The sequence below is a fragment of the Pristis pectinata genome, chromosome 15 (genome assembly GCF_009764475.1).
Source record: "Pristis pectinata isolate sPriPec2 chromosome 15, sPriPec2.1.pri, whole genome shotgun sequence".
Taxonomy (NCBI): Eukaryota; Metazoa; Chordata; class Chondrichthyes; order Rhinopristiformes; family Pristidae; genus Pristis; species Pristis pectinata.
In genome coordinates this window covers 31262268-31277835 of record NC_067419.1, presented here as the reverse complement: position 1 = coordinate 31277835, position 15568 = coordinate 31262268, and the positions used below count along the sequence as shown (strand labels likewise).

At 40.8% G+C, this 15568-nt stretch overlaps 1 protein-coding gene across 1 annotated transcript in view; it reads right to left on the bottom strand.

Annotated features, from left to right (window-relative positions):
- Nucleotides 1-15568, bottom strand: part of grip1 (glutamate receptor interacting protein 1) — a 335983-nt gene that overhangs the window by 22773 nt on the left and 297642 nt on the right. Inside the window, 3 exon segments of the mRNA XM_052029773.1 lie at nucleotides 1447-1513; nucleotides 1515-1593; nucleotides 4546-4615. Coding sequence (XP_051885733.1) covers nucleotides 1447-1513; nucleotides 1515-1593; nucleotides 4546-4615 — 216 coding nt within the window.

The window sequence follows — 15568 nt, the reverse complement described above, 5'->3', positions numbered from 1 at the left end:
TTATTGAGAGAGGCAAGAGGAGTTTGCTGGTGCCTTTACAGAGATCTTTGTATCCTCTTTAGCCACAGGTGAGGTCCCAGACTGGGGAATAGCCAACATTGTTCCTTTGTTTAAGAAAGGCAATAGACACAAACCAGGAACTTATAGGCCAGTGAGCCTTATATCAGTGGTAGGGAAATTACTGGAGAAGATTCTTAGGGATAGGATTTACTCACATCTGGAAAAGCATGGACGTATTTGGGATAGTCAGCATGGCTTTGTACAGGGGAGGTCATATCTTACAAACGTGATTGAGTTTTTTGTTTGAGGAGTGGATGTTGTCTACATGGACCTTAGTAAAGCACTCGACAAGGTCCCTCATGGTAGGCTGATCCAAAAGATTAAGGCTTTGGGATCCATGGAGACTTGGTAGATTGGATTCAAAATTGACTTGGCCGTAGAAGACAGCAGGTAGTGGTGAAGGGAGTGTTCCACAAGGATCAGTGCTATACACATTTGGACAAAAATGTAGGTGGGCTGATTCATAACTGTGCAGACAACAGGAGTTGTGGATAGTGAGGAAGGTTGTCAATGGATACAGCAGGATATAGATCAATTGGAAATAGTGCAGAGAAATGGCAGATGGGGTTTATCCAGACAAGTGTAAGGTGTTGCACTTTGGGAGGTCAAATGTAAGAAGAACATCTGCAATGAATGGCAGGATCCTTAGAAGCATTAATATACAGAGGGATCTTGAGGTGCAGTCCTTAGCTCCCTGAAAGCGGCAACAGAAGTATGGTGGCACGATTGGGGCACTGAGTATACAAGTTGGCAAGTCATATTGTAACTGTATAAAACCTAGTTAGGCCACATTTGGAGTAATGTGTGCAGTTTCTGGTCACCACGTTATAGGAAGAATGTGGAGGCTTGGAGAAGGTGCAAAAGAGGTTCAACAGGATGTTGCCTGGATTGGAGAGTATTAGCTATACAGAGAGGTCGGACAGACTTGGATTTGTTTTCTCTGGAGCACAGGAGGCTGAGAGATGACCTGATAGAAATATATAAAATTATGAGAGGCAAAGACAGGGTAGATGGTCAGAGTCTTTCTCCAGGGTGAAAACATCAAGTACTAGAGGGCATAGGTTTAAAGTAAGAGGAAGAAAGTTTAATGAGATATATGAGGCTTTTTTTTTTATACAAAGAGTGGCAGGTGCCTGAACCGCACTGCCAGGGGTGCGGAGGAAGCAGATGTGGTAGCACGTTTAAGAGACATTCAGAACAGGCACATGGCAGGGAATGGAGGGTTACACACCATGTGCAGAGGCGGATGGGATTAGTTAAATTGGCATCATGGCCAGCACAGACATGGTGGCCGAAGGGCCTGTTCCTGTGCTGTACTGTTCTATGTTCTAAGTCTTAGGAATGGAATTTAGCCAAACTAAAACATGGCTGCCTATGCCTTTCTACCTGAGTTGTCCTCATCTTTGCGTATCTTGAGTTTCACAAGTTCCTCACACTGATGAAGGATTTGAACAGGCATCTTCCATGGAGCAGTTATCCAAGCGAATGCTGTCGATGGCAAGCAGCTTGTCCCCCAGCTCTAAAGTTCCAGTCCTGTTAGAAACATACATCATGGTCATAGAAGAGTCTTTCAACAACTTTCTTAAGCTTTCACTTAACTTCATGTTAAAAGGCTGAGTGGGCAAAGGCAAAGCATTATCGATGCTGGAAATCTAATTAAAAAACAAATAAAAAAAACAGCAGCTATTGGGAAAGTTTAGGTCAATGATCTTTCATTAAGAATGGGAAAAAGATACAGATCGGCATGGAAAAGGGAAGGAGAGAATCAACTGTTAAGCCGTGTGATGGAAAAAGAAAATTCTGGAAACAATTATTTCTAGTTTTGATGAAAAGTCCATAACCTGAAATGTCACCTGTTTCTCCCTCCATAGTAGCTGCCTGACATGCTTAACATCTTCAGCACTTTTTGATCTTATTTTGGGATTTTCAGCATCCCCATGACTTGCTATGATAAGATGGGAGGCAGGAGAGATTAAGTGACAAATGGAACTGGCTATGGTTGCTTCCACATTTCCTGTGCACCTCTCAGAATCTTCAGGGTATCAGCTGATGAAGCAAACGCCAAGCAGCTTTCCACTTTACTGTCAATGTTATTTTAGTCTCTGCACAGGCAAGTACCAGTAACCAACAGCAGAAAGCTTAAAATGCAATATTCAAACTTGCTTGATGATCTAGTGGAAAATGGGCTGAACTATGCTCAATTTGACCCCCCACCCCTCCAGACTGACTGTCTGTGCCTATCCACTTCTGTGTTAATGGATGCATGAGTCATCCATCCTGGATTTCTTCAATCTTATCTAGGGCAGCAGGTTTGTGAATATCTCTGATAATCAGAGATGTTGAACAAGTAATCAAACAGATTTAATTAATTCAAAACAACATTACATTAAAATAAAGTTAATTGAAACCTATTAAAATAGAAATAAGTGAAATAATTCAACTCTTACCTGTTCCATTGTGTCAACAACCCCCAAGTTCACCTGCCAACCTTTCTGGATGTAAAGCAGAGAGGCCATTGCAACGTGCTTTGAATCCCTCTCCTGCCTGCCTGCTACAAGCTCAATGGTAAGTCCAGCTTCAGAGTTCAAGGTCAGTCACACTGGCATTTTCCCTCCAGTTCATTTCAGACTTCTGCAAGTCCGCAACAAAACAGACCTCCAGCAGTTGAAGGTGGGCACAATTTGGCCCACAACACAACCCAGATGCATCACTAAACTGAACTCAGTGGTCAGAAATTCTCAGGTTCAGTAGGTAGGTTGCACATTCGTTAAATTACTGGTCTAGTATCTACTCATGGCAGCCAGTGAACGCAAATTCAGTTAATTAAGTTAATTAAGTGTGAGCATCGAAGTACTTCACTGTCATTAAAACCTATCTGGTTCACTCACTTCATTCAATGAAGGAAATCTGTTGCCCCATTTCCAACTCCAAGATCCACTCTGTAAAAACACTCAGCTCAACAGCAATTTGGGATACAAATAGCATTTAGCCAGCAACACCCATATCCTATGAAAGAATTAAAAATGCAAGCTTCTGAAAGCACCTTGTGAGGTGCTACAAGCTGGGGTGAAACATGAGCCAAAAATCCAGTTCTTTTTGCACTTTGAGATTTCAACTTGAAAATACTCATACACAAAGAATGGACGTGAACAGGCTAAGTTCTATGATCATATAGCCTGCTAACATCAGCTGCCAAAGGAGAGGCAAAGGGCTGCCAGGTCTTATGGACCCCTATGTAATGAAAGATCATTGGACAAGACTGTCAGGAGAAGCTGGGACATGGTCTTTACAATGAAATGCAAGACATGTGTGGGCCAGGAACTAGAACAAGACTTCAGGTGTTAGTGTTGGTTAGAGGAAAGGAACTGTTAGATTTTAACAATATGTGTTTTTGATTTGATAAGCCTATTGCCTATTGTTGTTAAGAAGAATGAGAGCTGATCTTATCAATACACGTGCAGTTCAAGTGATCTTATTAAGACATATATGGTTCAATATATTCAAGATGAAGTTTGACAGACAGTTAATCTACAAGGGGTGTGAGGAGAGAGCAGAAAAATGATGTTGAGACCATGATTGGCATAGCCATGATCATAATGAAGCAGTCTTAAGGGGCCAGCTGTCCTACTCCTGCTTCTCATGTTCTTCTGGCTCTTCACCAGTTTTTGCAAGATGCCAGTGGGCTCTATATGCCCATCTGAGCAACTATCTTAAACCATTTCCTATCGCCTTCATTCTGTTGCTCATCCCCTCACTCCACGTTCCATCACTCATTATTCTATTACATGATATCTTATTTAAGGGTTTTTGGGAATAATGATTACTACATTATTGAAGTGAGAGAATGATCTGATTATATCCATGTTTAAGAGGACATTGGGAAGACAGATGAATGTTAAACTTGGAGAATGGTGATATTAGTAAAGGGTAGACTTTAGTGGCTTCAATATTAGATGTAATATAAAAGAAGAAAATAAATTAATTTGCTCTTCTGAAGGACGAGATTGCACAACATGATCCAAAAGGTATTGTTAAAATTCTCAAGTCTGATTTAATAAAAATGTAAATGTCAAATCACCACCAGTTCTTCAGAAAGTATTAATCTCACAATGAAGGCTAGTCTTTCTGTGGGGCCAGGAGTATACAACTGAGATCTTGTAACCTAGAGGCAAAGGGGTAACACTTTGTGGGGCTGTGGATAGAGGGGAGGGGCTTGAAGAAGGAACTGATGGAAGACAATTATTAACACATCTATAATAATTTTAAATTTGATACATCATGGAAATATTAGTGAGTTCTGCAGCTGTGAATATTGTTGAGTAATCAGTGTCAATGATTGTACTTCAAAACTTTGGAAAAAGCTGCACGGGACTTACCCTGCACATATTATTGCCAGTCACTGCACTTAAAAATCTAGTTCACAGATGTACAACTAGATGTATACTATAATCAATGATAAAAAACCTTCAGATTGAGATAACTTACCTGTGTGCAACACTTCCCTTTTTAATGTCAGAAATAATGAGAGGATCTCCTGGTCTTCTGCTTGCAGGCGCTGTGGTAAAAGAAGTGAGTTTTGATATTACTTAAGACTTCTCAAAGGGGGAAAACATTTTTTCCCTGTAACAGCTGTTAAGTTTGAAACAAAGCTGGTGCCAGATAGGTAACCGCAACACAAAACAACTTTGTACTTTCAGGTAGAGCAAGAAAGAATAATGTAAAAAGGAATGTAAAAACATGACTATTTTTCAAAGACTATTTTCAAAGATTGTCAAAGTTTTGCACAGAGAAAGCTGATAAAAAGGCTAAGACTGGAAAAAAAAACCTATCTTCACTCTACAGGTGTTCTCAAAATTAAATACAAATCCAGAACCATTTGATTTACTTCAGTTATGGAAATCCCCTCACAAGGGTATGCTGTTACAGAAGCGCCTTAAGAACACCATGTTAATTCATGTCTTACCCAGTATAACAATGATAGGTGTCAGACATCTTGAAATGGAACTAAGAAGTTCAAGACCAGCTGATGGCTTTTCTTTGCTTATTGCTGTTCAGTTGGTAACTGCCCTGCTTGGCGTGAACCACAATGTCTTGTATCTGATTCCCATCCATATCATCTGAGTTAATTCCAGTCAAGTTTAGAGTTTGGGTGGGTGGGGGTGGGGGCACGTTGGGGAGAAAGTGTTAGACATGGTTCTCCTTAATTAAGGTGCATTGATATTCTTGGAAAATGCACACACAGGAAAGTTGAGTAAGGATAAGGGTCAGTAATGAAGAACACTATGGTTGAATAACACTACCAACACTCATAAGCTAGACCAAGACATACAGAATTACATTGGTTTGAGCAGAAATGTGTGGCATTTGATGGTGGTAACTTCAGTGCAAAGTTAATGCCCTCAGGAGTGAGGGGTGGGGCAGGTTGATAAAAAATTGTAATCTAATAAATATGCAGCTCAATCATTGACTGATTCTAGCCCAATAATGCTAGATGGTGGTGATAATGGTGATAAGTGATTCAGAGACATTGCTTCACAGACTATCTCACGGAACAACAGATTTTGAAAAACATTAAATACAAGGCCAGTTTGCAAGCAAATTCCTAGTTTGCAAGTGCCCTTTTGGAATTTGTTTTCCACGGTTACATCTTCTTGCATCTCAGAAATTTTAATTAAATGTTCTATTAAGCATCTAGTGAATAATCACTTCCTTTTAAATATATGTGGCAAAAGTCACCACCACCAAATTCTTGCCAGATTTTTGCTGGAGTTTAATAAAAACATTTTAATTTAGTGCACCAGTATTAATGACCCCAGAATAGACTTAATGTTCTTCTGTACAGGCCATACTCCATCACCGCTATTACCTAACAGACCAGAAACATGTTCTTCCATCAAAAAAGCCTGCAAGAATTCTATTAAACAAATTGCCCAGAATGTGTAGTACAAAGAGAGGCAAATGAACTTTAGGTCACAGCTCATAACTGGAAGTGACTGGCTACACACTATTCAGGGGATTGACTGCTGGAGGCTGGTGTTTTTGGAAAAATATTCTTTGCTTGTTAAACCTGAAGGTTGTTGTTTAGCTACAGGAGCAAACCCTTCAAATTACCATCTGCAATGTGGGGCTGACTTACACATCACTGGAATTGATTTTCTGACTGCCCAGTTTATAGAGACATTAAAGGCAGTCCTGCAGAATGCCACAGAAGGACATAGTCAAATCATAAAGCTGAGGAGCAACAAACAATCTGCTGGAGGAACTCAGCGGGTCGAGCAGCATCTGTGGGAGGAAAGGAATTGTTGACGTTTCAGGTCAAAACCCTGCACCAGGACTGAGAATGGAGAAACGAGGTCAGTGTAAAGAGAAGGGGAGCGGTGAGACAGGATTCCGAGGTGATTGGTGGACTGAGGAGGGGTTTAAATTCCTTTCCTCCCACAGATGCTGCTTGACTCACTGAGTTCCTCCAGCAGACTGTTTGTTGCTCCAGATTCAGCATCTGCAGTCTTGTGTCTTCATAAAATTGAGGTTTAGTTATAAATACTGAGGCAGAAATATTCAAGAGAATGACCATACAAAGACTTAACAGAAGCTTATCCTGCACAATGCAGGCACAAACTAAACCCTTCACAATGCATGACTGCAAAAGCCAACCACAGCAGTAGTGGCAGGACCAAACAGCTGCAGGGCTAAGCATAGCCATTGAATGCAGAGGCCATGCAAAATCTTAAGTGATCATCATTGAAATCCTGCAGCCAGCAAGCAGGGAACTCACTCATGAGTAATAAACTGAAGGTTTACGTGACAACTGAATGAATGCTGACTGACGTCGGTACGCTGAGACAGCACCCAGGTAAAATGCAAGATCATTCAAACCATACACAAAGTAGGGGCATTATTTAGTTGTATGATCAAGAACATCTTGAGAATAAACAATCAGTGCAACACACCATTAAGAACAGCCAAGGCACTAAATGAAATGGATCTTGGCTGTATGTTGGCAGAGAAGGGTCTGGTATTAACAAGAGGCTATGCATGAGGGACATACCCATTGTCTCCTCAGAACATTCATGACTCTTGACTGTTAATTCTTGGGCCTCGTGGCACATTTCTCTGCACTATTTAACACTAGTGGGAATGGTGCAAACATCTCTTTGAAGCAAGACATTAGCTAGGAGACTGACAGCTGAAGGAAGAATGGCCTAGGGGAAGGAGGAGGCATCCATTGGATTGCCGCTGGAGAGTTTGGGAGGGAAAGTCGGAAGAGATAGGAACCAAGGTTTCCACGGTGTAATAAGCAGGTTCCTTATACACAAGGAGGAAATGCATATTAAAAGTAATATTTGCTTTCACTTCAGACTTGATGGCGATTCTGGCCAGTTTTGTCAGAATCCTAACAAGTTAAGAGGGTGTGAGGCACAAATGCACTGTAACCACTCCTACCAATCTCTCCACCACTTTAATTATCTATCCAGCAAATACGTACAGGGACATCTAGGTTAAAAAATTCGTTGGTATGTAATCTTGAAGCATCAATGAACCAAGAAAACAGAAAGCTAAAAGCCTTGCAATGTTTCAGGCTTATATGCATCAATCCTGTTCCCTAGAACTGTTGCATTATTGCTGACATTATTTCATAACAATATTTGATTCCAGTCTGCAATCTCAGGTTTGGGTGGCTGTTATAAAAATGTCACAAGGCTTATTTTGTGATCTCACAGTTTATAATAGCATGTAAAGCACAAGATGATTTTGGAATCCACCATCCATTCACGCCCAATCTTATGATATTTGTTCATCATTTATGAAGAACCAACCCATCCATTTATTATTTCTTTTAATAGTTACCCTCAAGAGGTAATTTCAAAGTCAGCTTTTATGAATACCAATTATATTATCTATATTAGCTCTCATCTGAGATTTATCATTAGTGAATGATCTGTAAAACCACAGGAGCTTTATCCATACTGGAATCAAATGTACATTATTTTAGAAACATATTAATCAGTGTGTGGTCTTTATGTTCGGTGATAAATTATTATTGCAAAAATGAATCAATTAGTAATGTTAAAATTTTCTCAAATTTTCCTACACTATAATGAGGAACTGTGGAAATTGACTTCTCTTGTCGCAGTTGTGTTTGTCTGCAAAGTGATGCATTTTAAACCTAGGACAGGAAACTGATGCTGAATATTTTACAGAATCTCAAAGGAACATTAGCTTGGTAGTTCAGCCACAAATCTGTTAGTGAGCAAGTGCCAGCAGCGTTGGAGAGATGGCTGCACCAGTGATAACTCCATAAATATAACAAGTCTTGTACTCGGGTTTATCGGACCCCTGTTGCAAGCAGAGTAGGTACACGCAGCAGAACTAATTATAATCTGACGCTCTGGGCTTCAGGGACAACAGAGAAGAAATCCAGTCACAATTCAAAATAAGTATTTTTGTTCCTCTCATTGATTTTGGATTGGGAAATTGCTTCTATCTGAAAGCACCCTGAAGTAGATCAACCGGTTCTATAAAGTGACTCACAAGAACATCCTTGGTTGTCCTCAGAGGTTTCAACTCTGAAGCTCTCCTATCTGGCCTTCTACAACAGAACATAAAACATTACAGCACAGTGCAGGCCCTTCGGCCCATGATGTTGTGCCGACCTTTTAGCCTACTCTAAGGTCAATCTAACACTTCCCTCCCAGATACCCCTCCATTTTTCTATCATCCGTGTGCCTATCTAAGAGTCTCTTAAATGTCCCTAATATATCAGCCTCTACTAGCACCCTTGGCAGCGTGTTCCATGCAACCACCCCTCTATGTAAGAAAAAAACTTACCTCTGATATCCCCCTTGTACTTTCTTCCAATCACCTTAAAATTATCAGAGAATCATAGAACAGTACAGCACAATATAGGCCCTTTGGCCCACAATGTTGTGCCGACTTTAAACCTCGCCTAAGACTATCTAACCCCTTCCTCCCACATATCCCCCTATTTTAAATTCCTCCATATGCTTATCTAGCAATCTCTTGAATTTGACCAATGTACCTGCCTCCACCACCACCCCAGGCGGCACATTCCATGCACCAACCACTCTCTGGGTGAAAAACCTCCCTCTGATATCTCCCTTGAACTTCCCACCCATTACTTTAAAGCCATGCCCTCTTGTATTGATCATTGGTGCTCTGAGAAGAGGTGCTGGCTGTCTACTCTATTCGTCTTAATATTTTGTATACCTCTATCATGTCCTCTCCTCATCCTCCTTCTCTCCAAAGAGTAAAGCCCTAGCTCCCTCAGTCTCTCCTCATAATCCATACCTCCAAACCAGGCAGCATCCTAGTAAATCTCCTCTGCACCCTTTCCAACACTTCCACATCGCTTCCTATAATGAGGTGACCAGAACTGGACACAGTACTCCAAGTGTGGTCTAACCTGAGTTTTGTAGAGCTGCATCTTTACCTTGCAGCTCTTAAACTCGATACTCTCCAAATATCAGCTCATTCAACACCCTCCACTATTATCCTTATCTACTTGCCATCACCCATCCTCTGTGAACTGGCCCTAAACTTCACATTTGAAATTCTTATTCTCCATGTCCTCACTCTGCTCCTTCTCAACAAAGGTTGCTAAGTGTTGTGAACTCTCTCCCTTAAAGCTCCATCTCCCACACATGATGAGAACATGTGACATAGCATCATATGGATAATATAATTGTTATTAGACTGGGGTGATGGCGATTCAGTGTCAACTGGCACAGAAGTGTAATGAGTTGGTGGGTTTTCTCATTGTTGTTCATAGTCATCATTTAGTTTGCACAGAATTGCTGAAGATGTCTTCGGGCAGGGGGATGGGCATGTGTAAGGATCCATTGCTTCTTCCCAGATTTATGGCAATAGCCCCTTCTGTTTTGCCAGAAATCTCTCCCTAAATTAATTAGGCAGTGTCCCAATTTAAAAACCATTATGAGGTCCTCTTTTTCTGACTATCCTTATGACTCAATGCCTTTTTATACCCCATCACATCTAGGCAAAGCGCTTCAGAAAATTCTAAGCAAGAAAATCCCAAATAAATCTAAACAGGGGAACTGGGACTAGGCAAGGATGCATAGATGACAACTTCACCAGCAAATAAATACATTTTTACATGATCACAGAATACCCCAGAGCTACAGATTTGATCATGACTTCTGAGAACATCTGTAAATCAGCTGAATTTTATAATCTTGTATCCCTGAAAACCAGATTAAATTACATTCATCCACATCCATCAAGCACCTTGTATATCTTACCAGCCTCCTGTACCTATTTCTCCAAATGTTTCAATTGATCAACTAAACAAAATCACCAGCTGGCATGCAAGAAAGATGTAAAAGCCCATCAAAAGTAATTAAACTCTTGGGTCAAATTCTTTAATAGTAAAGTGGGGGAATGACTATCTGGAGATTTTAAGCTCTGTGTTCTTTATAGGAAGATCTTTAAAAAAACTAATTTCAGAATTCACTATAAATGAAGTCACGTTCCCTGTGCAGCATGAGGTCGATGCCTTCAAATTGGAGCATGATGTCTGACATATATTGGCTTTTGAAGAACAGGTGCTCTCCACAAGCCACATTAATTTGATCTTGGCAAGTTATTAACTCACTGAGTCATTAAAAATCAAACTGCTTAATTAATGGGCCATGAATTACACTACTGAATGAGTTTTGCTGAGCTACATTATGTTAATAATATAGAAGTCACTTGACTAAGAAGTCAGGGAACCAGACAAACATCCCTGCTCCACAATATTGCTTTAACATGGTTATTCTCCAATGGCATGTTAAAGTAAGGTCTACACCAGTAAATACCATAAAGGCAACTTGAACAAGAATGAGAAATTAGACTCTTTACAATTTTTCCCAATAAAATAACGTTTGCTCATGATTAATCACAAGATAAAACTGTTTGATCAGTGCAATGTACCAATGTGCAATTTTACATTCTTTTAACAACCGTTTTATATGGCTTTGGGAATAATTTAGTTTACTTCTATTCCCAAAGTACAATTCTTACCATTCCTAGCTTAATCAGGGAACTACATCTCTCAGCAACCCTGATCATCTTTTCAACCTATTCCACCGTCCAATCATATTACCTTTGCAATGTTTAATATCTGCACCCTACTAACAGTCTTCAAATTGCACCAGCTTTAAATTAACAGTTTGCTAACAACCAGAAAACAAATGGTGCAAACAATGTAATGTGAACATTCACTCCTGGTCATTTATCTCCAAAGCTTTGAGAAGCTGAACAAATTGATTTTTCTGAGGATAACACAATGTAACGTATGTGTGAATTTACCAAGAGTTGGTAGATATAAAACTGTTGCTCGTGATTCATCTTCAAATATCCAGGGTATAGATAGCTTGCCTGGAGCCAAGTAGTTATTTTGATTACTGAGAAACTTCTTTTGACATGTAGTGCGTGAGAATGAACTCCATTTGGATAACCCAACAGCAGGTCTGCTAAGTAGGCCTTAATCAAAGGTCAGTGACTTGGGTAGAGTCTGAAGAACTGTCACTATGATTTTGGCATAGTTTGATTTGAATTATTCTCAACTTCAATTTCATTACCTCCAACCCAATTTTCCCTTGCCCTTTCCTGAAGGGATTTCTGGACTTGGGTCTCTCCAATGATATCAACATTCCAAAATAAATATTAAAAAAAACTTGACTTTTGCCAGTAGTAATTTTTTAGACAGTAAATGTTGGCAGGCCATCACAACAAGGCCTTGCATGCTATTAAACAAGCCTGGCATATTTTTCTCTGGTAGCTCAAGAAAGGTAAAGGGCTCCAACTGTTGACCTGGTGAAGATTAGCTCATTCAGCAAAGACTAGGAAAGTCTGTACTGCTTGGTGATTTTTAGGGACCTGTTTAATTTTTAACAGAAAGGAATTTTTTTCATGATCCAAGATTATAAGAACAGAAGAAATAGGAGCAGGAGCGGGCTATCTGGCCCGTCGAGCCTGCTCTGCCATTCATTAAAATTGTGGCTGATCTGGCCGAGGACTCAGCTTCACCTACCTGCCTTTTCCCCATAACCCTTAATTCCCCTACTATGCAAGAATCCATCTAACTGTGTCTTAATATATTTAAACGAAGTAACCTCTACTGCTTCCTTGGGTATATAATTCCATAGATTCACTACTCTCTGGGAAAAGCAGTTCCTCCTCATCTCCATCCTAAATCTACTCCCCTGAATTTTGAGGCTATGTCCCCTAGTTCTAGTCTCACCTATCAGTGGAAACAAATTTCCTGCCTCTACCTGATCTACCCCTTTTATAATTTTATATGTTCCTATAAGATCCCCTCTCATTCTTCTGAGTTCCAACAAGTGTAGTCCTAGGTGACTCAATCTCTCCTCATAGGCTACCCCCTCATCTCTGGAATCAACCTGTTGAACCTCCTCTGCACCACCTCTAAAGCCAGTATATCTTTCCTCAAGTAAGGAGAACTCCATGCAGTACTCCAGGTGTGGCGTTACCAGTACCCTGTACAGTTGCAGCACAACCTCCTTGTTCTTAAATTCAATCCCTCTAACAATGAAGGCCAATATTCCATTTGCCTTCTTCATAGCCTGTTGGACCTGCAAATCACCTTTTGCGATTCATGCACAAGCACTCCCAAGTCCCTCTGCATAACAGCATGCTGCAATCTTTCACCATTTAAATAATAATCTGATCTTCTATTTTTCCTTACAAAGTGATGAGCTCACATTCACCAACAATGTACTCCATCTGCCAGACCCTTGCACACTAACTTAACCTATCTATATCCCTCTGCAGACTCTCTGCATCCTCTGCACAATTGGCTTTTCCACTCAGTGTCATCAGCAAACGTAAATACGCTACACTCAGTCCCCTCTTCCAAATCATTAATGTATCTTGTGAACAGCTGTGGGCCCAGAACCAACCCCTGCAGCACCCCGCTCACCATTGGTTGCCAAACAGAGAAACACCCATTTATCCCAACTCTCTGCCTTCTATTGGTTAACCAATCCTCTATCCATGCCAATACATTACCCCCAACTCCAATGCATCCTTACCTTATGGATAAGTCTTTAATGTGGCCCCTTATCAAACGCCTTCTGGAAATCCAAGTATACAACATCCACCTGTTGCCCTCTATCCACTTTGCTCGTTATATCCTCAAAGAACTCCAGTAAGTTTGTCAAACAGGACCTGCCCTTCCTGAATCCATGCTGCATCTGCCTGATGGTACCTTTCCTATCCAGATGTCTCGCTATTTCTTCCTTAATGATAGCTTCAAGCATCTTCCTGACTGCAGATGTTAAGCTAAACAGTTTATAGTTACCTGCCTTTTGCCTACGACATTTTTATAAACAGTGGCGTGACATTCACTGTCTTCAATCCACTGAGACCTGCCCAGAATCCAGAGTGTTTTGGTAAATTATAAGAAAATGCCTCCACTATAACTTCTGCCATTTTTTTCAGTACCCTGGGATGCATTCCATCAGGACAGGTGACTTGTCTACCTTTAGGCCCACTAGTTTGCTCAGCACTACCTCTTTAGTGATAGCGATTGTACTCAAGGTCCTCACCTCACATCGCATCCATAACATCTCTCTTGGCATGTCAGATGTGTCCTCCACCGTGAAGACCGACACAAAATAGTCATTCAAGAGCCTCAGCCATTTCCACATTACCCAATATTAATTCCGCCTTTGCGTCTTCAAGGGACCTACATTCCACTTCAGCCACCTTCAGGCACTTCTGCTTTATATAATTATGAAACCTTTACTATCTCTTTTATATTTTGTGCTAGTTTACTTCCATAATCTAATCTTCCTTTCCTTTATTGCTTGCTTAGTGGTTCTTGTTGCTTTTTAAAGTTTTCCCAATCTTCCGGTTTCCCCCTACTCTTGGCAACTTGCACGCATGAGCTTTTAGTTTGATGCCTTCCTTTATTACCATAGTTATCCGTGGCTGGCTCTGCCCACCCTTACCGCCTTGCTTTAACTGGAATTATACTTTTGTTGAGCACTGTGAAAAATCTCTTTGAAGGTCTTCCACTGTTCCTCAACTGTCCCACACATTGCCTGTGTTCCCAGTCTACGCTAGCCAACTCCTCGCTCATCCCTTTGTAGTCTCCCTTGTCTAGGCATAATACACTGGTTTAGATCGAACTATTGAACCCTCCATTTGTATGAGAAATTCCATCATACTGTGATCACTCTTTTCAAAAGGATCCCGAACTACAAGATCGTTAATTTTTACCTGTCTCATTGCACAGGACCAGATCTAAGACAGCATGTTCTCTTGCAGATTCACTAACATGCTGTTCAAGAAAGCCATCATGGATGCATTCTATGAAGTCCTCCTCAAGACTGCCTCGACTAACTTGATTCACCCGACCTATGCGAAAGTTAAAGTACCCCTTGACAACTGCTGTTCCATTCTTGCATGGAAGGAATATTTCTAGGGTTTATTGCCTGTGCCACCGTAATGTTATTAACTGTACGACAACCATGTATTTCACACTTTGCTAGTGTTTTTTATACTGTTGTGCAAACTAATCCATTCAGGATTAGCATTTACACACATATGGAAGAACATGGCCTTATTAGGGACTGTCGGCATGGCTTTGTGCAGGACAGGTCATGTCTTACAAACTTGATTGAGGTGATCGATGGTAGGGCAGTGGATGTTGTCTACACGAATGTCGTCTATATGGATGTCAGTAAGGCATTTGAGAAGGTCCCTCAAGGTGGACTGATCCAGAAGATTAAGATGCATGGGATCCATGCTGACTTGGTAGTTTGGATTCAGAATTGGCTTGCCCATAGATGACAAAGGATAGTGGTGGAGAGGTATTATTTTGTCTGGAAGTCCGTGACCAGTGGTGTTCCACAGGGATCAGTGCTGGGGCCTCTGCTGTTTGTGATGTATATAAATGACTTGGGTGAAAATGTAGATGGGTGGGTAAATAAGTTTGAAAACGACACAAAGATTGGTCGAACTATGGACAGTGCAGACAGCTGTCAAAGGAAATAGCAGAATATAGAGCAGTTACAGATATGGGCAGAGAAATGGAAGATGGAACTTAATCGGAGCAAGTGTGTAGTATTACAGTTTGGGAGGTCAAATACAAAGAGAAATTATACAGTTAATGGCAGGATGTTTAACAGCACTGATGTACGGATGGATTTTGGGGTCCAAGTCCATATCACTGAAAGTGGCCAAGCAAGCAGATAAGATGGTAAAGAAGGAATAAGGCATGCTTGCCTTCATTGGTTGGGGCATTGAGCAAAGAAGAAAAGAAGTAATATTGCAACTATATAAAACTTTGGTTAAACTGCACTTGGAGTATTGTGTGCAAATCTGGTCATGCCATTAAAGGAAGGATGGAGAGGCTTTGAAAAGGGTGCAGAAGTGGTTTTCCAGGATGCCGCCTGGATTAGAGGGTGTGAGCTATATGGAGAGGTTAGACAAACTTGGGCTGTTTTCTCTGGAATGG